Source organism: Scyliorhinus torazame, chromosome 2 (assembly GCF_047496885.1).
Source record: "Scyliorhinus torazame isolate Kashiwa2021f chromosome 2, sScyTor2.1, whole genome shotgun sequence".
Taxonomy (NCBI): Eukaryota; Metazoa; Chordata; class Chondrichthyes; order Carcharhiniformes; family Scyliorhinidae; genus Scyliorhinus; species Scyliorhinus torazame.
Window position 1 is genome coordinate 314,532,834 of NC_092708.1, and position 23,032 is coordinate 314,555,865.

The 23,032-nt window shown below is 47.1% G+C and overlaps 1 protein-coding gene across 2 annotated transcripts in view; it reads left to right on the top strand.

The window, feature by feature from the left end:
- ccdc175 (coiled-coil domain containing 175) overlaps positions 1-23,032 on the top strand; it is a 228,251-nt gene that overhangs the window by 205,083 nt on the left and 136 nt on the right. For both annotated transcript variants that reach the window (XM_072489110.1, XM_072489113.1), the window contains 5 exons: positions 15,148-15,300; positions 15,663-15,765; positions 16,341-16,384; positions 16,490-16,643; positions 16,732-16,795. In XM_072489110.1, the coding sequence (XP_072345211.1) occupies positions 15,148-15,300; positions 15,663-15,765; positions 16,341-16,384; positions 16,490-16,643; positions 16,732-16,778 (501 nt within the window). In that variant the 3' untranslated portion in view covers positions 16,779-16,795. The remainder of the gene's footprint in view (positions 1-15,147; positions 15,301-15,662; positions 15,766-16,340; positions 16,385-16,489; positions 16,644-16,731; positions 16,796-23,032) is intronic.

A 23,032-nucleotide genomic window follows, 5' to 3' on the forward strand; every position in this document is an offset into this window, starting at 1 on the left:
TCCACGCTAATAGGATCAGTCTCCGGGCTACCAAGGAGGCAAAGGCCACAACGTCAGCCTCTCTCGCCCCCTGGACTCCCAGGTCTTCCGACACTCCAAAGATCGGCATCTCTGGACTCGGTGCCACCTTCGTTTTTAGAACCATTGACATAACATCCGCAAATCCCTGCAAGAATCTCCTAAGCTTCAGACATACCCAGAATATGTGGACATGGTCTGCAGGCCCTCCCGCACACCTCCCACACCTGTCCTCCACCCCAAAAAACCTGCTCATCCCGACCACCGCCATGTATACCCGGTGAACCACCTTGAATTGTATCAGGCTGAGCCTGGCACATGATGAGGACGTGTTGACTCTACTCAGAGCATCCTCTCACAATCCTGCCTCTAACTCCTTTCCCAACTCATCCTCCCATTTATGCTCTACCTCCCCTATCTGGGTTCCCTCCACTCCATGAGCTCCTTATAAATTTCCGAGACCTTCCCTCCCCAACCCCTGTTTTTGAAACTACCTTATCCTGTATCCCCTATGGTGGTAGAAGTAGAAAGGTTTTTGCCTTCGTACAAAGTCCCTCACCTGCAGATAACAAAATCCATTCCCTCCTGGCAGTTCAAACTCCTCCTCCAAATCCTCCAAACAAGGAAAGCTCCCATCAATAAACAGATCCCCCAACCTCTCAATCCCTGCATTTTGCCATTTCTTTTTGCCATCCAACCTCCCCAGCACAAACCAGTGGTTGTTACAGATTGGACCCCACACCGACGCCCACTCCACTCCCACATGCTTCCGCCACTGCCCCAAACCCTCAGACTTGCCACCAACACCGGGCTTGTGGAATATCGAGCCGGCGAGAACGGAAGAGGTGCCGTTACCAGTGCCCCTAAGCTTGTGACCCTACATGATGCCGCCTCCACCCACTCCCACACCGACACCTCCACCACATCCTGATCATGGCGATATTTGCCGTCCAGTAGTAATTCATAAAGTTTGGTAGAGCCAACCCCACCGCCCCCCCCCCCCCCCCTCCACAGCTCCGCTCCAGCAGCACCTTCCTTACCCGCAGGGTCTTGCCTGCCCATACAAACCCAGAGATCACCACATCAACCCACTTAAAAAAGAAAAGGCCTTAAAAAAGGGATAAAATTAGGAAGATACTGGAAAACAAACAAAAATCTCGGGAGAACCGTCATCTTTACGGTCTGTAGCCACTGCACCAGTGACAACAGGAGCATGTCCCACCCCCAAAAGTCCTCCTTCATTTGCTCAAATAACCAGGCCAGATTTAATTTTTGTAACTGCTCCCATCTCCGTGCCACCTGAATTCCGAAGAATCGAAAACTCCCTCCCAGCACTTTAAACGGCAACTCCCCCAGTCTCCTCTCCTGCCCCCTCGTCTGGATCACAAAGACCTCACTCTTGCCCGTGTTCAATTTATACCCCGAGAACTGGCCAAATTCCCCCAAGATCCGCATAATCTCTCCGATCACCCCTAACGGGTCAGAAATATACAGGAGTAGGTCATCCGCACACAACGAGACCCTATGCTCCACTCCCCCCCCCCCCCCCCCCCCCTGGACAACCCCTTCTAGTCCTTTGAAGCTCTCAGCGCCATAGCCAATGGCTCTATAGCCAAGGCAAACAACAGTGGGGAAGCGGACATCCCTGCCTTAGTCTAAAATAGTCTGAGCTCAATCGGTTCATCCGCACACTCGCCACCGGTGCCTGGTACAGCAACTGGACCCAAACCCAAACCGCCCCAGGACCTCCCACAGATACTTCCACTCCACCCGATCGAAGGCCTTCTCTGCGTCCATAGCGACTACCTCCACCTCCATCCTTTCGGGGGCATCATGATGACATTCAAGAGCCTTCTAACATTGGCCGTTAACTGCCTTCCCTTTGCCAAATCCCATCTGGTCTTCCCCTATCACCCCCGGAACACAATCCTCTTTTCGAGGGCAAAATCTTGGCCAGCAATTTGTCGTCTACACGCAGTAAGAAGATTGGACTGTATGACCCGCATTCGCGGTCCTTCCCCGCTTCAGAATCAATGAGATCGAAGCCTGTGACATTGTTGGGGGAGGAGCACCCCGCTCCCTAGTCTCATTAAATACCCTCATCAGCACCCCAGAAAACCTCTTATAAAATTCCACTGGCTATCCGTCCGGCCCCGAGGCCTCGCCTGACTGCATGGCCTCCAATCCCTCCACTTCAACGAGCCCGATGGGGGCTCCCAGATCCTCCACAAATCCTTCCTCCACCTTCGGAAACTCCAAACCCTCCAAGAATTGCCTCATTCCCTCCACACCAGCTGGGGGCTCTGACTCATACAGCCAACTGTTAAATTCCTTGAACACCCCGTTCATGCACGCCGGGTCCAAGATCGTGTACCCCCCTTCTATCATCCACTCCTCCTATCTCCCTAGTCGCCTCCCGTTTCCTGAGCTGGTGTGCTAACTGATGCACGATCAATTACACTCAAGACGAAGTGATTTCATAACTGAAGGCTTTAATCGACTAGAACTTGTTCCCCAGCAGCTTCAGTACAGAAAGAGAAGGCTGCTGGGATGGCACCGGTTCTTATACTCCGCCTGTCAGGGCGGAGCTACGTATCAACAGCCAATGGTAAACTCCTAGGTTTAACCAATGGTCATCAGCCTCTTAGGTACCGCAATACCTGATAATACCACATTCACCCCCTGTTAAAAAGGAGTCCGGCGGGGGTGTTGGCCAGTGGTAACAGTCGCCTTTAACATGGTATGATCAGCTATGGAGGTACTGTGATACCTCCTTACAGGGCTGTCAAGAATATTTACAAAGTGTTGGTTTCCGGTTAAAGTCACAGTGAAGCAATCAGTCGATCGGGTGGCCTGGTCATCCTTCTGGATCGTCTGGGCTTCGGTGGTGATTCTGGTGGGGGTCCAGGTGGTTGCGACTCCGGGAGTGTGGTTTCGGCCTCCCTGGCAGCTTTGTCACCCCTAGGCGGCGCTGTTGGGGCAAACGGTTGACACGGGGGGGCGCCTGTAGGTGGCGTCGGTGGGTGGGTGGGCCTAGGCAGGAGCGGCGGGAGTACTGACCCTCCGGTGAGGTGCTGTGGGGGGGGGTAATGGTTCGGGTGCGCGTGGGGTTCCGGCGGGCGCCAGGTCCCATAGGGAGACCATATCTTGCCGGCCATCAGGGAACGCCACGTAGGCGTACTGGGGGTTAGCGTGCAGCAGGTGGACCCTCTCAACCAATGGGTCCGACTTGTGTGCCCTCACGTGCTTTCGAAGCAGGATGGGTCCGGGTGTCGCTAGCCAGGTTGGGAGCGAGGTCCCGGAGGAGGACTTCCTGGGGAAAACAAGGAGACGTTCATGAGGTGCCTGATTGGTAGTTGTACAGAGCAGCGACCGGATGGCGTGGAGGGCCACCGGGAGGACTTCTTGCCAGCGGGAGACTGGGAGATTCCTGGACCGTAGGGCCAGTAGAACAGTCTTCCAGACCGTTCCGTTCTCCCTCTCCACCTGTCCGTTTCCCCTGGGGTTGTAACTGGTCGTCCTGCTTGAGGCAATGCCCCTGCTGAGCAGGAATTGACGCAGTTCGTCGCTCATAAAGGAAGACCCCCTAACACTGTGTATGTACGTGGGGAAACCGAACAGTGTAAAGACAGCCTGGAGGGCCTTGATGACGGTGGTTGCGGTCATGTCTGGGCAGGGGATGGCGAATGGGAACCGGGAGTACTCGTCAATCACGTTCAGGAAATACGTGTTGCGGTCGGTGGAGGGGAGGGGGCCATTGAAATCCATGCTGAGGCGTTCAAAGGGACGGGAAGCCTTTATCAGGTGCGCCCTCTCTGGCCGGTAGAAGTGCGGTTTGCACTCCGCGCAGATTTGGCAGTCCCTGGTGACTGTCCTGACCTTCTCGATGGAGTAGGGCAGGTTGCGGGTCTTGATGAAGTGGAAGAATTGAGTGACCCCCGGGTGGCAGAGGTCCTCGTGGAGGGCTCGGAGGCGGTCCACTTGTGCAGTGGCACAAGTGCCACGGGACAGGGCATCAGGAGGTTTGTTTAGCTTCCCCGGACGGTACAAGATCTTGTAGTTGAAGTTGGAGAGTTCTATCCTCCACCGCAAGATCTTGTCATTTTTAATCTTGCCCCGCTGTGCATTATCGAACATGAAAGCAACCGACCGTTGGTCCGTGAGGAGAGTGAATCTCCTGCCGACCAGGTAATGCCTCCAATGTCTCACAGCTTCAACTATGGCTTGTGCCTCTTTTTCAACCGAGGAATGGCGAATTTCGGAAGCATGGAGGGTACGGGAAAAGAAGGCCACGGGCCTGCCCGCGTGGTTGAGGGTGGCCGCCTGAGCTACGTCGGACGCAGCGCTCACGACCTGGAAGGGGAGGGACTCATCGATGGCGTGCATCGTGGCCTTTGCAATGTCTGCTTTGATGCGGCTGAAGGCCTGGTGAGCCTCCGTCGACAGGGGGAAGGTTGTGGACTGGATTAGGGATCAGGCTTTGTCTGCGTAGTTAGGGACCCACTGGGCGTGATAACTGAAAAACCCAAGGCAGCGCTTCAGGGCCTTGGGGCAGTGAGGGAGGGGGAACTCCATAAGGGGGCACATGCGCTCAGGTTCGGGGCCTATAACTCCATTTCGCACTACGTAGCCTAGAATGGCTAGACGGTCGGTGCTAAATACGCATTTATCCTTATTGTACGTTAAGGATTTTCGCGGTCTGGAGAAATTTGCAGAGGTTGGAGTCGTGGTCCTGCTGGTCATGGCCTCAGATGGTGACGTTATCCAGATACGGGAATGTTGCGCGTAAGCTGTACCGGTCAACCATTCGGTCCATCTCTCGCTGGAAGACCGAGACCCCATTAGTGATACCAAAGGGAACTCTTAAAAATTGATAGAGCCGCCCATCTGCTTCGAAGGCAGTGTACTTGCGGTCACTATTACGGAGGGCTAGCTGGTGGTAGGCGGACTTGAGATCCACCATGGAGAAAACCTTGTATTGCGCGATCCTGTTTACCAGGTCGGTATATGGGGGAAGAGGTCACGCGTCCAGCTGCGTAAACCTGTTGATGGTCTGACTGTAGTCAATGACCATCCTATGTTTCTCCCCGGGCTTTACCACCACTACTTGAGCTCTCCAGGGACTGTTGCTCGCTTCGATGACCCCTTCCCTCAGCAGCCTTTGGACCTCTGACCTGATGAAAGTCCGGTCCTCGACACTGTACCGCCTGCTCCTGGTGGCGATGGGTTTGCAATCCGGGGTGAGGTTCGCAAACAGGGAAGGCGGGTCAACCTTAAGGGTCGCGAGGCCGCAGACAGTAAGGGGGGGGGGGGTATAGGGCCGCCGAATTTAAAGGTCAGGCTTTGCAAGTTACATTGGAAGTCCAACCCCAGGAGGGTAGCCGCGCAGAGGTGCGGCAGGACATAAAGGTGGAAATTGTTGAATCTCCTGCCTTGGACAATGAGGTTCGCTAGGCAGAACCCCTTTATCTCCACCGAGTGTGACCCGGAGGCCAGGGAGATCCTTTGGTTTACATGGTGGGTAACAAGTGAACAGCGCCTTACCATGTCGGTGTGATCAAAGCTTTCCATGCTCCCAGAGTCAATCAGGCAAGACGTCTCGTGGCCGTTGATAAAGACTGTCGTTGTTGCTGTTGCGAGTGTCCGAGGGCGACTTTGGTCGGGTGTCACCGAGGCCAGATGAAGCAGTTGCGAGTTCTGATCGGGCAAGATGGCCACGCCCGTGGGTCACACGTGGCCCTAGGGTAGAGGGGTGGCGGTGAGCGCTGGCCGGTCGGGGCCTGAAGGGGGGGTTGCCGCGGCGGTCCGGAGTTGCTGGAGACCGCGGCCACGACGCGGGCCTGGCAGACCCCCACAAAGTGGCCCTTCTTGCCGCACCCTTTGCAGGTGGCGGTGCAGGCCGGGCAGCGCGGGTGGGGATGATTCGCCTGCCCGCAGAAGAAAAAGGGGGGCCCGGCTGCGTTAGCGGGCCGTCTCGCCGTGCAGGCCTGCGGGGTCAGGGGGAAGGTCTGTGGGGCTGCCGCTGTGGGGTGCCACGCAGCCCAGGGGGCCGCCGCGCGGTTGGGCGCATAGGACTGCACGTTTTGGGAGGCTACGTCCATGGACCCTGCCAGGGCCCGTGCCTCTCTAAGTCCCAGGGTGTCCTTTTCTAGGAGTCTTTGACGGATCACTGAGGTCATACCTGCTACGAAGGCATCCCTGATTAAAAGTTCCGTGTGCTCACTCCCCGAAACTTGCGGGCAGCCACAGTTTCGGCCCAGCACCAGTAGCGCCCGTTAAGAAATCCTCCAACGATTCCCCGGGGCTTTGCCGTCTAGTTGCAAGCGGGTGACGTGCGTAGACCTGATTTACAGGGTGGATATGTCCTTTTTACAGTTCGATCGCGGCATCATAGTCCTCCGCCTCCTCGATAAGGGTGTAGATCCCAGGGCTGACCCTTGAGCGCAGGAGATGCATTTTCTGTCCTTCTGAGGGGGTGCCTCCGGCCGTCTCGGGGTAGCTTTTAAAGCACGCCAGCCAGTGTTTAAATATTGCAGCCGAGTCCTCCGCGTGGGGGCTGAGTTGTAGGCACTCCGGTTTGATTCGGGGATCCATCCTTCCAGCTGAAGTCTAGTCGATTAAATTGATGCACGATCAATTACACGCAAGACAAAGATATTTCATAACTGAAGGCTTTAATCGACTAAAACGTGTTCCCCAGCAGCTTCGGTACAGAAAGTGAAGGCTGCTGGGACGGCACCGGTTCTTCTACTCTGACTGTCAGGGCGGAGCTACGTACCAACAGCCAATGGTAAACTCCTAGGTTTAACCAATGGTCATCAGATTCTTAGGTACCGCAATACCTGATAATACCACACTAACATCCTACTGGCCTTCTCCCCATATTCATATACCGCCCCTATCGCCTCCCTCAACTGCCCCACTGCCTTCCCTGTGAAAACTCGGATCTATAACCATATTAAAGCCCCCCCCAATGATCAGCCTATGTGAGGCCAGGTCCGGAATCTTCCCCAACACCCGCCTCATAAACTCTGCGTCGTCCCAGTTTGGCGCATAAATGTTCACCACCACCGGCATCCCCTCCAGCTTCGCATTCACCATAGCGTATCTACCCCCCCCTCCCGAGTCCACCACTATGCTCCCTACTTCAAATAACACCCGCTTATTGATCAAGATCGCTACCCCCTAGTTTTAGAGTCTAGCCCCAAATGAAATACCTGCCCAACCCACCCCTTCCTCAGCCTAGTCTGATCCACCACCCTCAGGTGTGTCTCCTGTAGCGTTGCCACGTCCGCCTTTGAACTCTTCAGATGCGTGAACACTTGGTCGGCAGCTTCATTCCCTGACCTTCCGACATATTCTCTTCTGCCACAGACTCCATTCCCATCTTCAACCAGCGTTCTCTCCTTTTCAGACCTCTTCTGGTCCACGAATCCATACACTGGTGGAAAATCCTTCTCCTCTACTTCAGGAATCTCCTGTTTTGTCAATCAAATCCACCGTAAATCGTGAAAAAAGGTCCACCACAAGCGGGAGCTACCAAATATGCGACCACTCACTCCATGGCCACCACCGGAAGATGCCCCTGGGCTTTTTGCCTGTGACTGAAGATGGCTAATCACCTCCTTGGCTCGCTGCCCTTCCATCAGATTCATGTTTTTAAAAATGGTACTAATCGGCGCCAGTGTGATCACTTGCTGGAGAGGCTGCTGGAGCACGGGAGGCCGTTGCATTTGGGGTGGCTCCTGGTAATTGTATCGAAATAGGGATTAAGTCGTGACTATTGGCTTCCCGGCATGCTATGGTAGGATCCCTTTTCGCCTACGGCAGCGTGCCAGTTGCGTCACAAATTGTTTGGTGCCTGGCGCAGTTCATGATTTTGGCCTCTCCCGCCATTCACCAACCTTGTTGCGCTCGAGCCACAGAATTGCACCCTTTTATTGTGAACAGCTCCTCTTTGAATGCATTCCTCCAACACTGATTTTCCTTCAAGCACCTGTTCCCAACCACTTTTGCCAAATCACGTCTCAGCTTTGTAAAATTGTCCTTTCCCCAATTTAAAACTTTTACACATGCTCCACCCTTATTCTTTTCCACAACCACTCTAGATCCAACTGAATTGTAATCACTACCATTAAAATGCTCTCTGTGATTCCACCTGCCTAAATCTTTTCCCTAAAACTATGTCCAGATCTCTCCCTTGCCTTGTTGGGTTTGCTATGTACTGGCTACAAAAGCTTTCTTGAATACATTTTGAGAATTCCTCTATTTTTATTGTCCTTTTGTTTCTGTCTTTTCAGCGAGCTGCTCTTCTTTTTCTCTCTGGGCCATGATACAGATTGCAGTTGAATATATTGTGCTGCTGTTGATGGCCTACAGTGCCTCATGGTTGCCCACTTTTGAGTTGCAGGATCTGTTCAAAATCTATTTCATTTAGTACTGTGATAGTGCCACACAACACGATAGACCAGTGTTTTTCAAACTTTTTTTTCAGGGACTCATTTTTACCAACAGGCCAACTTTCGGGACCCATGCCGGCCGACATTCACAACCCAACATTTTCTCTTACCTTTAATGCGAGAGGTGAGCCTGTTTGGTCCTCACGATCTCACTCACATCAGGTGCAGAGAAAGAGAGGTCTATGCACATATCGGATGCAGGATCCGGCCAGTTCCTTTGTGCCGTCTTCATCCTTGTGAGGAGAGGAAATCCAACCTCTGTAGGTCATTGTGAAGGACAAAAGCAACAAAATGATTGTTTTACCCAGCTCTGGATACTCCTTGGAGACGCTACTGCAGAATGCTGATAGTTTCATTGACTTGTGCCGAGCTTTTATTGTGCTGTCAAAGCTGAGGCGCAGAATTTCAGTCCGCTTCATTTGGAGTCAGGCTTGCCAGTCCATTTAGTTTCCTTACTAATGCTGTTTTCTTCGATGTGTCGTAGCAGTGTGGGGAACATGTAGTAATTTTGGCTTTGCAGTTGCAATTGCCAAATTTTCAATGACTTTTGGAAAGCTGCGATTTTGTCAGTGCCGAAAGCAATCATCCTTCCCTTGCAATTTGAGATTCAGTTCATTTAGAATTGAAAAGATGTCTACAAGGTAAGACATAGTTAGCATCCAAGTTTCATCAGCAATGGATCAGCCAGAGAGGTTAGTTTCTTGCGGAGGAAAGGGTGGATTTCGTACCTCAGTTCATAAACTCAGAGTATCTCCCCTGTTGACCGATCACTACAGTAACTCTTCAAGCGGATGAAGTCCACCGTCATTGGGATTGACTGGTCACTGTTTCGATTCAATGCTTTAATATAGTCTAAAAGGACAGCAAAAAACTTGTAGCCTCCCTTCAGTACACAGAGGGCGACGATGTGATGATTTCCATGGCTTTCATTATATCCTTTGCCAAACATTCAGTTCTGTCCATGATTAAATCATGAGGAATATAATCTCTCTCCAGATCATTTGAGTAATGTTTAAGGATGCAAAACAGATCGGGGTCATAGCCTTGTTTGTCATCGGTGATCACCACGCAGTCAGCCGCTGCCATGCCGGGATCGCACTTTGACCCCAGGTTCAGGTCCCAACATTCCCAGGCCACATGTGCACTGATGAGCGGGCACACATGTGCAGTGCGCCCGCATTTTGTTGCTGGTCAAGGACACTATTTTTAAAGCAGCATTGTTAAAAGCCGGTTGCTGCGGCCCTTGATCGGGAATGCCGCGATGGCTGGCTCCGCGACTCTCCCGGCACCCGCCCGTGACCCACCCACAGGTCCCGACCCCCACTGCGATGCCTGCGATAGACAGCATCCTCAATGTAAAAACAGGACTTCTCCTCCACTGGAGGTGGTCATTCTTGCCAGTGGACAAATGCATCTGCAACAGGTGGATCGGTGAAGGTGTGATCAAGTAGGTTCTTCCCACACCCCATCCAGAGGCCCCGTCTAGCAATTATGTCTTTCAGGACTCAGTCAGCTGAGTCTGTTGCTCTGCTACCTAGCCAAACTCCATGATGGACATTGAACTCCTCCACCCACAATGTATTTGGTGTCATTGCTACCCTCAGTGCTTCTGCTAAATTGAGCTTCCAGAAGAGTTGTAATTTGTGAAATGAAAATCTTTATAAAATGCGCCATATTTGAAGATGTCGCTTCCAGTTATATGCAGTGAATTTTAGATTGTGTGAAAGTTGGTAATTTGGCAGACAACTTACAGCTACCAATGGGTAAACATTTCTGTGGGTGTTTTCCTAATCATACTTATCTTATAGAAAAGATGCAAGATTTCCTGCTAAGGTTATGGGAGAAGCTTGGGAGAGGAGGCGGTGGCATAGTGGTATTGTCACGGACCAGTGATCCAGAGACCCCACGCACTGAAAATGCGGGTTCCAATCCCACCATGGTAGATGGTGAAATTTGAATTTAATTGTTTAAAAATCTGGAATGAAAATGTCTGAACCATGAAACCATTGTCGATTGTTGTAAAAACCTATTTGGTTCACTAATATCTTTAGGGAAGAAAATCTGCCATCCTTACCTGATCTGGCTTACATGTGACTCCAGACCCACATCAATGTGGTCGACTCTTACATGCACTATAAAATGGCCTAGCAAGCCACTCAGTTAAAGGGCAATTAGAGATGGGCAATAAATGCTGGCCCAGCCAGTGACACCACATCCCATGAATGAATAAAAATAGAGAACCCCCAAGGAAATACAATACACATTAAATATTAAAATAAAATGTTGGACAAATTATGGAGTCAAATCTGTACATTAACAAATTCAGTTATACATGTTGGGGAGGGTTTAAACTAATGTGGCAGGGGGGTGGGAACCAATGCAGGAAGTCAGAGGGGAGTAAAACGGGGACAGAAAAAAAAGGCAGTGAAACCAGAATCAAAAATCAAAAAGGGCCACAGTACAGGGTACGGTGACTGAGAGTTCAGTGAATAGGCCCAGTGATACTAAAAGGAATAAAGCGCGAAGTAAAAACATAAATGGAAAGCAACGCAGCAGGTGGTTACATGGGAATATGGGTTCAATGATAAGGAAAATTAGGAGATTGCAACAGAAAGCTACTAAAAAAGCTATAAAGAGTAAGATAGATTATGAGAATAAACTTGCTCAGAATATCAAAACAGATAGCAAAAGTTTCTACAAATATATAAAACAAAAAAGAGCGGCGATGGTAAATATTGGTCCTTTAGAGGATGAGAGGGGAGATGAGGAAATGGCTGAGGAACTTTTGGGTCGGTCTTCACAGTGGAAGACACAAATAACATGCCAGTGACTGATGGAAATGAGGCTCTGACAGGTGAGGACCTTGAGACGATTGTTATCACTAAGGAGGTAGTGATGGGCAAGCTAATGGGGCTAAAGGTAGACAAGTCTCCTGGACCTGATGGAATGCATCCCAGAGTACTAAAAGAGATGGCTAGGGAAATTGCAAATGCACTAGTGATAATTTCCCAAAATTCACTAGACTCTGGGGTGGTCCCGGCAGATTGGAAATTAGCAAACGTGACACCACTGTTTAAAAAAGGAGGTAGGCAGAAAGCAGGTAATTATAGGCCAGTTAGCTTAACTTCAGTAGTAGGGAAGACGCTGGAATCTATCATCAAGGAAGAAACAGCGAGGCATCTGGATGGAAATTGTCCTTTTGGACAGACGCAGCATGGGTTCATAAAGGGCAGGTCATGCCTAACTAATTTAGTGGAATATTTTGAGGACATTACCAGTGCGGTAGACAATGGGGAGCCAATAGATATGGTATATCTGGATATATGGTATATCAGAAAGCTTTTGACAAGGTGCCACACAAAAGGTTGTTGCATAAGATAAAGATGCATGGCATTAAGGGTAAAGTAGTACCATGGATAGAGGATTGGTTAATTAATAGAAAGCAGAGTGGGGATTAATGTGTGTTTCTCTGGTTGGCAATCAGTATCTAGTGGTGTCCCTCAGTGATCAGTGTTGGGCCCACAATTGTTCATAATTTACATAGTTAGGGACCAAGTGCAATGTGTCCAAGTTTGCAGACGACACTAAGATGAGTGATAAAGCAAAAAGTGCATACGGATACCGGAAGTCTGCAGAGGGATTTGGATAGTTTAAGTAAATGGACTAGGGTCTGGCAGATGTAACACAATGTCGACAAATGTGAGATTATCCATTTTGGCAGGAATAACAGCAAAAGGGATTATTATTTAAATGATAAAATATTAAAACATACTGCTGTGCAGAGGGACCTGGATGTCCTAGTGCATGAGTCGCAAAAAGTTGGTTTACAGGTGCTTAAGAAGGCAAATGGAGTTCTGTCCTTCATTGCTAGAGGGATGGAGTTTAAGACCAGGGAGGTTATGCTGCAACTGTATAAAGTGTTAGTGAGGCCACACCTGGAGTATTGTGTTCAGTTTTGATCTCCTTACCTGAGAAAGGATGTACTGGCGCTGCAAAGTGTGTAGAGGAGATTCACTAGGTTAATCCCAGAGTTGAGGGGGTTGGATTATGAGGAGAGGTTGAGTAGACTGGGACTGTACTTATTGGAATTTAGAAGGATGCAGGGGGATCTTATAGAAACATATAAAATTATGAAGGGAATAGATAGGATAGATGCGGGCAGGTTATTTCCACTGGCGGGTGACAGGAGAACTAGGGGGCATAGCCTCAAAATAAAACTTAGTGCTTTTTAGCACTAAGTGCTTTTTAGCCCTTATAAGGTTTTGCCTTAAAGAACTTTGAGCATTTTACGTTACAGAAGAGAATTTCAGTGGGAATAAAAATTAACTAATAAAAGAAAAATTTAAAATATGAATCATTTAATGAACGGGGAATGAGAAAGTGGATATTATTTAAAATCATTCAACCTTTATTCAGGGTCAACTGTTTAGTCACTATGTGGTTAAAAAGGTTATAGCAGTTCAAGAAGGCAACGCACTATCACCTTCTGAAGGGCAACTAGGGATGGGCAATAAATGCTGGCGTATCCAGCGACACCCACACCCAAAAATGAATTTAAAACAGTTTTTTAAATTTACTTGGAAAATAATGGCAAGTTCATGGTACTAACCATTGTTTGTGTGTCAAACAAAACTGAGCAATTTGTGGCAAGGAAGGGAAATGCCATCTGTTCCAAATCACATGTTTCTTGTCCAGTTGTGTGCCTTGTCTGAAAGAAAATCATGTCATCCACAGCTCTGTCATTAAATTGCTTGATTTACATTGTTGGGATATATTAAGCTATCACCCATTGAAGGCTGCTAATTTGTTTTGGCTGGCCCTGTTAATGACAAAATTTATTCTGATAATGCCATTCAAATTTTGGAAAGCCAGAAAAGGAACATTTCAACTTCTACACTCCTGCACATAGCAAATTATGCCCAGAGGTTTATTAGATTCAATTGTTCTATTGTTCTTCTCATCTTTCTTTATGACTTTAACCCTATTTCTTCTCCAATTAAGGGGCAATTTAGCGTGGCCAATCCACCTAAACTGCACATCTTTGGGTTGTGGGGGTGAAACCCGTGCAGACACGGAGAATGTGCAAACTCCACACAGTGACTCGGGGTTGGGATCGAACCCGGGTCCTCAGCGTTGTAAGCAGCAGTGCTAATCACTGCCCCAGCATGCCGCCCCCATTTCCTTGTCCATTGTTCACTTGCGATTATTTAATTTGTAATGGAAATAAATCATTCAACATTATTGCCCATCCATAATTGCCTTTGAGAAGGTGATGGTGAGCTGCCTTCTTGAACCGCTGCAATCCATGTGGCACAGCTACACCCACTGTTAGGGAGAGGGTTCCAGGATTTTGACCCAGTGACAATGAAGAGATGGCATGTGATTTGGAGGAACTTACAGGTGCCGGTGTTCCCATGCAGTTGCTGCCTTTGTCCTTCTAGATAATAGTGGTCATGGGTTTGGAAGGTGTCATCTGGATTTCCTGCAGTATATCTTGTAGATGTTACACACTGTTGTCATTGTGTTTCGGTGAACATTTGTGGATGGGGTGCTAATTAAGCCAGCTGGTTTGTCCAACCATCTTCCTTAGTGTCAGGTATGCTGATTCCCATTGACTCTAACTTTGCTGGGCCTCTTGATATCATACTCTTATCAAATGTTGCCTTGATGTCAAGGGCAATCACTCTCACGTCACCTCTGGAATCCAGTGCTTTTGTCCATGATTGAAACAAAGCTGTACCGAGGTCAGGTCTGAGTGTTTCTGGTAGATTCCAAACTGAACATCAGTGAGTAGATTAGTGCTCAGCAAATAACATTTGACAGCACTGTTGATGACCCCTTCCACCACTTTACTGGTGATTAAGAGTAGACTGATAGGGCAGCAATTGGCTGGATTAGATTTGTCGTACATTTTGAGTGCAGGACATACCTGAGCAATTTTTCGCTGGGTAGATGGCAGTGTTGTCGCTGTACATGACAACATTCTGGCAACAGTACTGTTTGGTTAGCGGTGCAGCAGGTTCAGGAGCACAAGCCTTCAGTACTGTTGCCGGAATATTGTCAGGTCCCATAATCTTTGCAGTGCTTTCAGCCACTTCATGATATCTCATGGAGTAAATTGATTTGGCTGAAAACTGGCAATAGATACTGATGACCTCCGGAAGAGTCTGAGATGGATCATCCACTAGGTACTTATGGCTGAAGATTGTTGCAGATGCTTCAGCTTTTTTTTTTCACTAATGTGCTGATGTCCCCCATCATTGACGATGGGGATATTTGTGGACCCTCTTCCTCCACTGAATTGTTTAATGACTGGAAGTGGCAGGATTGGTTGTGGGATCACTTAGCTGTCTATCTCATATTGCTTACCCTATTTGGCATGCAAGTAATCATGTATTATAGCTTCATCAAGTAAATGCCTAATTTTTATCTATGCCTAATGCTGCTGCTGGCACAACCTCCTGCACTTCATTGACTCCTCATTGACTGTGCCGCTCCATGTTGTTTTCAATTTGCACTCCTGGCAACTGGCCACAAGATATCTCATTCCAGCAATTTCTGGGCCATTACATGTTGTGAAGTGATTTTATTTGTGTGGTTGAAAAGTAGCAAGATTATCAATACCATTTTAGATGTATTCATACATTAATAGTATTGATTTTTTTGCCAGTCGGGAACAAAAGCTTTGTTGTCTGCAATACGGAACAGCCTCTATCACCAAGTTATAAATACTGTAGAGCAACTAAAATTGATGGAAGCAAATATTTATGAGGCAAGTAGAAGACTTGAACATGTTGAGATAGAAAACTGCAAACTGAAATTGGTGAGTAAAGAGCTATTTGGTGATGCAATGTTTTCCATAGACAAATAACTATACATATCCACTTTTTACACATAGTTCTAACATATACACAGCTGAATTTCTTCAGATGCCAAGGAAAAAACATGTAAATTTTCAAATAAAAGCATGAGGAAAAAGTTGCAAGATCTGCTATTCTGGTCAGGCATTTATGGGGCACTGGAGTTGAAACCAGTGTCTTAAGAAGAAATTGGACTAGGGTTCCTGTTTCTAATCACCATCAGTGGGTCACCTGGGAAAATGTGCAGAACTTGGCTCAGTTGTGATTATACTGAAGAAAAAACGCTTTAACAACGGTGTACTCTAATTAAGTTTTTCATTGGCAGTGCAACTTCCATCTGGCGAAAACTATTGCCTCACTCAATGAACAGGAAGAAAATCAAAACACAGCAAAGAAACAACAGGATGCAGAACTCCAAATCATTTATGGTACATATCTGGGAAAGCATATGCTGTAATGGTTTGGTTCCAATGCTTAAAAAATCAAGTCATTACCTCTTAATTACTGAAGCTTACAGACAGCTCACGTTCCTAAATATTTCTCCCGCAAATTAATAACTATGGTGCAAACTTTGATATTAAAATTAGATGTAAATAATTTCAATAATGAAATAAAATATGTTAAATTTCTATTTATATCCAATGCATATTATGTAAAGCATATAAATCAAGCCTCTTGTCAACTATATTTGAAATAGATTTCAGAAATTAAGAAAACATTTTCATTTGGATTTATGAATTATATAACATGGTGTTTTATAAATTAAATGCACCAGTTTTTGCTAGCACTGATTTCTTTACTTATATATGCATATGTTACTGACATTTCACACAACAGTCATGCACAATTTAATCTACACTTCAGTGTATATTAAGCATCACAGCTCAGCACACTTGCATGCACTGATCTGCTTCAAAAGCTTTTAAAAATTATTTCTTTGTGATTGAACAAAAATACTATCAACCAATGTTATACTAAAGCTCACTTTATTCTTATTTTTTAGATAACCTTCTCAAACACTGGGCATTGGATAATAGTGTTCAAAAGGTACCTAGTTACAAAGGTTATTTTTACATTTATCGATTGTGTATTTAACGTAAATATCACAGACTTAGAATTCACAAATGGTGTCATTTCATGCCACTTTTGCAGGAATATGGAGCATGTGAACAGAGTGTACTGGATGTCATAAATGATGTGTTAAAGAAAATCCACCATAGAAAACAGAAGACTGGCAACATTCGTGATCAGCTGAAGGAGTGTTTAAGTAAAATGCAATCCTTTGTGGGAACAACTTCTTCTATTGGTAGGCAAGAGATTGGTTTTGATTAAAATTACTTTTAGTTAGATTAAACATATTTTGAATTTTATTTTCTTTTGTCTTTGAATCACAGAAGAAAGCAGGGAAAAATGCATGGAACAAACCAAATCGCTTCAATGACATTTTATTATGTAGGGGTAAGAACACATTGTTATTAATGACATTTCAATTTGAATACCATGGCTTGAATTTTCATTCCTGGGTCAAGAGTTCAGAGTCAAGACAATTCCCAGCTCTGCAAACGCGACCCGTTAAAAAATGTCCAGAACTGTGATAATGAAAAGTTGTGACAACAGTCATACAGCACTAATTCTGTAATAATCTCCAGGCAGAGTAAAAAAGCAAGCATAGACTTTTTGAAAAACACTAAAACTTTTTTCAGATGTTAAAAGGGCAGCTGTTTAAATGCCTTGACAGTTCCCTTTCACAGCTCTCTTGACAGATCCAATAAGTTTATGCCCTTTTTTTCTCCACACAAGTCTATTTTTAACTAACAGAAAGTGTAAGCTTACCTCTCCTAAAGGGCACATAACTTCCCCTAAAGGTGCCTGGGGATCATATCCAATAGGTTACCTTATGAGCGACACAGTGGCACAGTGGTTATCACTGCTGCCTCACAGCGCCAGGGACCGGGTTGAATTCCAGCCTTGTCTGTGTGGAGTTTGCAAGTTCTTTCCGTATCTGTGTGGTTTTCCTCCAGGTGCTCTGGTTTCTTTCTACAGTCAAAAGATGTGCATGTTAGGTGGATTGGCTATGCTAAATATTGCCCCTCAGTGTCCAAAGATGTGCAGGTTTGGTTGGGTTACGGGGATAGGTCAGGGGAGTTGGCCGTGGTAGATCTTTCGGAGTGCTCTTTCGGAGGATCGGAGCAGATTTAATGGGCCAAATAACCTCCTTCTGCACTCTAGGGATTCTATGGCTCTTACATGGACCTCTCAGACCCGGGTTTTTGAAAAATATTTAGTTACTTTAACTGTATAGTAAGCCTCTGCTCCCAAACATTTAGTCACCAAGTTCTCTGAAAAATATACTTACTAGATTTTGTTTGTGTTTACCAGGCAGTCCAAAAGAAACAGGTAGGTGGTGTAGACGTCCCCTGGGGTCCCGCTCAAAAATCCGTTTTCCGTTTTGGAAGCAGGTGCTGGTTCTTCAGAGTGAAGTCAGAGCCAGGTTTGTGGCACCATGGGTGGTTCGGCTGTACAGGAGGGGAGGATGTAGAAAGGAACAGCAATAGTGATAGGGGAACAGACAGGCGTTTCTGTGGCCATAGACATGACTCAAGAATGGTATGTTGCCTCCCTGGTGCTAGGGCCAAAGATGTCAAAGCGACTGCAGAACAATTTTTGGGGGCAGGATGAACAGCCAAAGGTCGTAGTCCACATTGGTACCAAGGATTTAGGAAGGAAGGAGAATGGGGTCCTGCAATCACAATTTAGGGAGCAAGGCAGGACCTCAAATATAGTAATCTCTGGATTACTCCCAGTTCTACATGATAGTGAATACAGAAATAGGAGGATAGGGCAGGTGAATTCGTGGGTGGAAGGATGATGCAAGTGGATAGCTTTAGATTCCTGGGACACTTGGCCTGGTTCTGAGGAAAAGGACACCTGTACAAACTGGACAGATTGTGCCTGAAACAGTTCCTTGTAGGCATTTTGCTACTCCTGTAGGGAGGGCTTTAAACCAACCTGGCAAGGGTTTGGGAACCAAGAAGTATTAAAGGGGAACACCAGGATGCACAAAATACTGGGACAGACAGAAAGCACTGGTGTAGAGAATAGTAACTTGATAAGTGAAGTTGGAAGTAGAGGAGAAAGTAAAGACATCTAAATCAGGGTTACTGTGCATGTATGTGAATGCATGAAGTATAGTAAATAAGATTGGGGATGTTACAGGCGCATATTTTGTTGTGGAAAATGATGTTCTGGAGATAACATAGATCTGGCTTAAGGAAGGGCAGGACTTGGTGTTAAATATTCCTGGGGAGAAGGTGTTCAGAAGGGATAAAAGAAAAAGGGGAAGGGTGATAGTATTGGTTAAGGATGTGGAGATGCCGGCGTTGGACTGGGGTGAGCACAGTACGAAGTCTTACAACACCAGGTTAAAGTCCAACAGGTTTGTTTCGATGTCACTAGCTTTCGGAGCGCTGCTCCTTCCTCAGGTGAATGAAGAGGTCTGTTACAGAAACACATATATAGACAAATTCAAAGATGCCAAACAATGCTAGGAATGCGAGCATTAGCAGGTGATTAAATCTTTACAGATCCAGAGATGGGGTAACCCCAGGTTAAAAAGAGGTGTGAATTGTACCAAGCCAGGACAGTTGGTAGGATTTTGCAGGCCAGATGGTGGGGGATGAATGTAATGCGACATGAATCCCAGGTCCCGGTTGAGGCCGCACTCATGTGTGCGGAACTTGGCTATAAGTTTCTGCTCGGCGGTTCTGCGTTGTCGCGGGTCCTGAAGGCCGCCTTGGAGAACGCTTACCCGGAGATCAGAGGCTGAATGCCCTTGACTGCTGAAGTGTTCCCCGACTGGAAGGGAACATTCCTGCCTGGTGATTGTTGCGCGATGTCCGTTCATTCGTTGTCGCAGCGTCTGCATGGTCTCGCCAATGTACCACGCTTCGGGACATCCTTTCCTGCAGCGTATGAGGTAGACAACATTGGCCGAGTCGCACGAGTATGTACCGCGTACCTGGTGGGTGGTGTTCTCACGTGTAATAGTGGTATCCATGTCGATGATCTGGCACGTCTTGCAGAGATTGCCATGACAGGGTTGTGTGGTGTCGTGGTCACTGTTCTGAAGACTGGGTAGTTTGCTGCAAACAATGGTTCGTTTGAGGTTGCGCGGTTGTTTGAAGGCAAGTAGTGGGGGTGTGGGGATGACCTTGGCAAGATGTTCATCGTCATCAATGACGTGTTGAAGGCTGTGAAGAAGATGACTGGCTGCATCGAGGGCATCTTGAAACCCATCGTACAAGGTACACCCAGCTTCTGTCGCGACACGACGGACTTCCTACAGAAACTCAGCACCCATGGACCAGTTGAACCAGGAACATTCCTCGTCACAATGGACGTCTCGGCACTCTACACCAGCATCCCCCATGACGACGGCATTGCTGCAACAGCCTCAGTACTCAACACCGACAACTGCCAATTTCCAGACGCAATTCTGCAACTCATCCGCTTCATTCTGGATCACAACGTCTTCACCTTCGACAACAAGTTCTTCATCCAGACGCACGGAACAGCCATGGGGACCAGATTCTCACCCCAATACGCCAACATCTTCATGCACAAGTTTGAACAGGACCTACTCACCGCACAGGACCTTCAACCGATGTTATACACCAGATACATCGATGACATTTTTTTCCTTTGGACCCACGGCGAAGAATCACTGAAACGACTACACGGTGACATTAATAAGTTCCATCCAACCATCAGACTCACCATGGACTACTCTCCAAAATCAGTTGCATTCTTGGACACACTCGTCTCCATCAAGGACAGTCACCTCAGCACTTCGCTTTACCGCAAACCCACGGATAACCTCATGATGCTCCACTTCTCCAGCTTCCACCCTAAACACATTAAAGAAGCCATCCCCTATGGACAAGCGCTCCGTATACACAGGATCTGCTCAGACGAGGAGGAGCGTAACAGACATCTACAGACGTTGAAAGATGCCCTCGTACGAACGGGATATGGCACTCGACTCATCGATCGACAGTTCCAACGCACCACAGCGAAAAACCGGACCGACCTCCTCAGAAGACTAACATGGGACACAACCGACAGAATACCCTTCGTCGTCCAGTACTTCCCCGGAGCGGAGAAACTACGTCATCTTCTTCACAGCCTTCAACATGTCATTGATGACGATGAACATCTTGCCAAGGTAATCCCCACACCCCCACTACTTGCCTTCAGACAACCGCGCAACCTCAAACGAACCATTGTTTGCAGCAAACTACCCAGTCTTCAGAACAGTGACCACGACACCACACGACCCTGTCATGGCAATCTCTGCAAGACGTGCCAGATCATCGACATGGATACCACTATTACACGTGAGAACACCACCCACCAGGTACGCGGTACATACTCGTGCGACTTGGCCAACGTTGTCTACCTCATACGCTGCAGGAAAGGATGTCCCGAAGCGTGGTCATTGGCGAGACCACGCAGACGCTGCGACAACGAATGAACGGACATCGTGCAACAATCACCAGGCAGGAATGTTCCCTTCCAGTCGGGGAACACTTCAGCAGTCAAGGGCATTCAGCCTCTGATCTCCGGGTAAGCGTTCTCCAAGGCGGCCTTCAGGACCCGCGACAACGCAGAATCGCCGAGCAGAAACTTATAGCCAAGTTCCGCACACATGAGTGCGGCCTCAACCGGGACCTGGGATTCATGTCGCATTACATTCATCCCCCACCATCTGGCCTGCAAAATCCTACCAACTGCCCTGCTTGGTACAATTCACACCTCTTTAACCTGGGGTTACCCCATCTCTGGATCTGTAAAGATTTAATCACCTGCTAATGCTCGCATTCCTAGCATTGTTTGGCATCTTTGAATTTGTCTATATATATGTGTTTCTGTAACAGACCTCTTCATTCACCTGAGGAAGGAGCAGCGCTCCGAAAGCTAGTGACATCGAAACAAACCTGTTGGACTTTAACCTGGTGTTGTAAGATTTCGTACTTGGTTAAGGAGAGCATTATAGTGCTGGGAAAAGAGGATGTCCCAGGACAAATTGATTTAGTTAAAGCCTAGGAACAAAAAGAGTGCAATTACATTGCTCGGTGTAGTCTATAGACCACCAAATCTATAGGGAAATGACAAAGAGATGCAACATTATACAGTAGTTATAACGGGGTCATTAGTTACCCAATTGTAGACTGGGACAGTGGTTGTGGAAAGGATGAAGAGGGGCAAGCGTTCCTAGATTGCGTTCAGGAAAATTTTCTACAGCAGTAACGGTAGCCTTGTGGATAGCACAATTGCTTCACAGCTCCAGGGTCCCAGGTTCGATTCTGGCTTGGGTCACTGTCTGTGCGGAGTCTGCACATCCTCCCCGTGTGTGCGTGGGTTTCCTCCCACAGTCCAAAGATGTGCGGGTTAGGTGGATTGGCCATGATAAATTGCCCTTAGTGTCCAAAATTGCCCTTAGTGTTGGGTGGGGTTACTGGGTTATGGGGATAGGGTGGCGGTGTTGACCTTGGGTAGAGTGCTCTGTCTAAGAGCCGGTGCAGACTCGATGGGCTGAATGGCCTCCTTCTGCACTGTAAATTCTATGATAAAGTATGTGCAGTCCAACAAGAAAGGATGCATTGTTGGACTTGGTTCTTGGAAATGAGGTAGCCAAGTAGATTAATTGTCAGTGGGGTACATTTAGAAGACACTGATCATTGTATTGCAAGGTTTAATAAAAGAATTAATTGGGAGAGAGCAGACTCCTGTGGAGCAAGAACGGAGCTGGGCTGATTAAGACTGGAACAAAAGCTTTTCCGGAAAAAATTGGAGCTGAACAATGTGCTACCTTCAAAACAGAAATAGTCCAGACACAGTCAACGTATGTTCCCTTAAAAAGGAAAGATAGGGCAAACAAATCCAGAGCTTCCTGGATAAAAAGGTGAGGAAGAAAAAGGTGTGCTTATGACGAAGAACGAGAGGCACAGATTTAAAATGTTTTGCAAAAGAAGCAAATGTGATGTGAGAAAATAGGATATGGAATGCACTGCCTGGAAGTGTGGTGGAGGCTTTCAAGAGGACATTAGAAGATTATTTGAATCAAAACAATGTGCAGGGATGCAGGGGAATAATACCAAATCATGATACTCTCGGAGAGCTGGTGCACACGATTGGCTAAGTGGTCTCCTGCGCTGTAACAACTTTGTGATTTTGAAAATTATTTTTAAATTTAAAACTTAAAAAATGGGATTTGAAGCAGTCAAGGATCTTGTTGCCTCAGAAAAAAATAATCCCAAAGATTCACCTCAAATAATAGAAAGCTAACAGGATATACACCACTTTGATTCTAGGCTATCCGTTTTCCGAGTGCAAAGATGTGGATTTATTATTGTGTGACAACTTAAAAAATGGCTTTTTATCTCCATCTAATTTATCAAAACTATGGACAACTCCTGAAAGAAAGTGAAAATCAATCATCAGTTCTTCCCAACTTTCTACCAATTGGTATGATTAATGCACTGCCCTTCTGAAAAAACACCCCATTGTCGTGAGATGGGAGAATTGACTCAGTCCTTTTCCTGAGATCGAGGAAACTTTAGAAGCATTAATTCAGATAGAGAAGAAAAATATTTGGTCAACTACAGTTGTAAAGAGCTACTGCATTCAGATAAA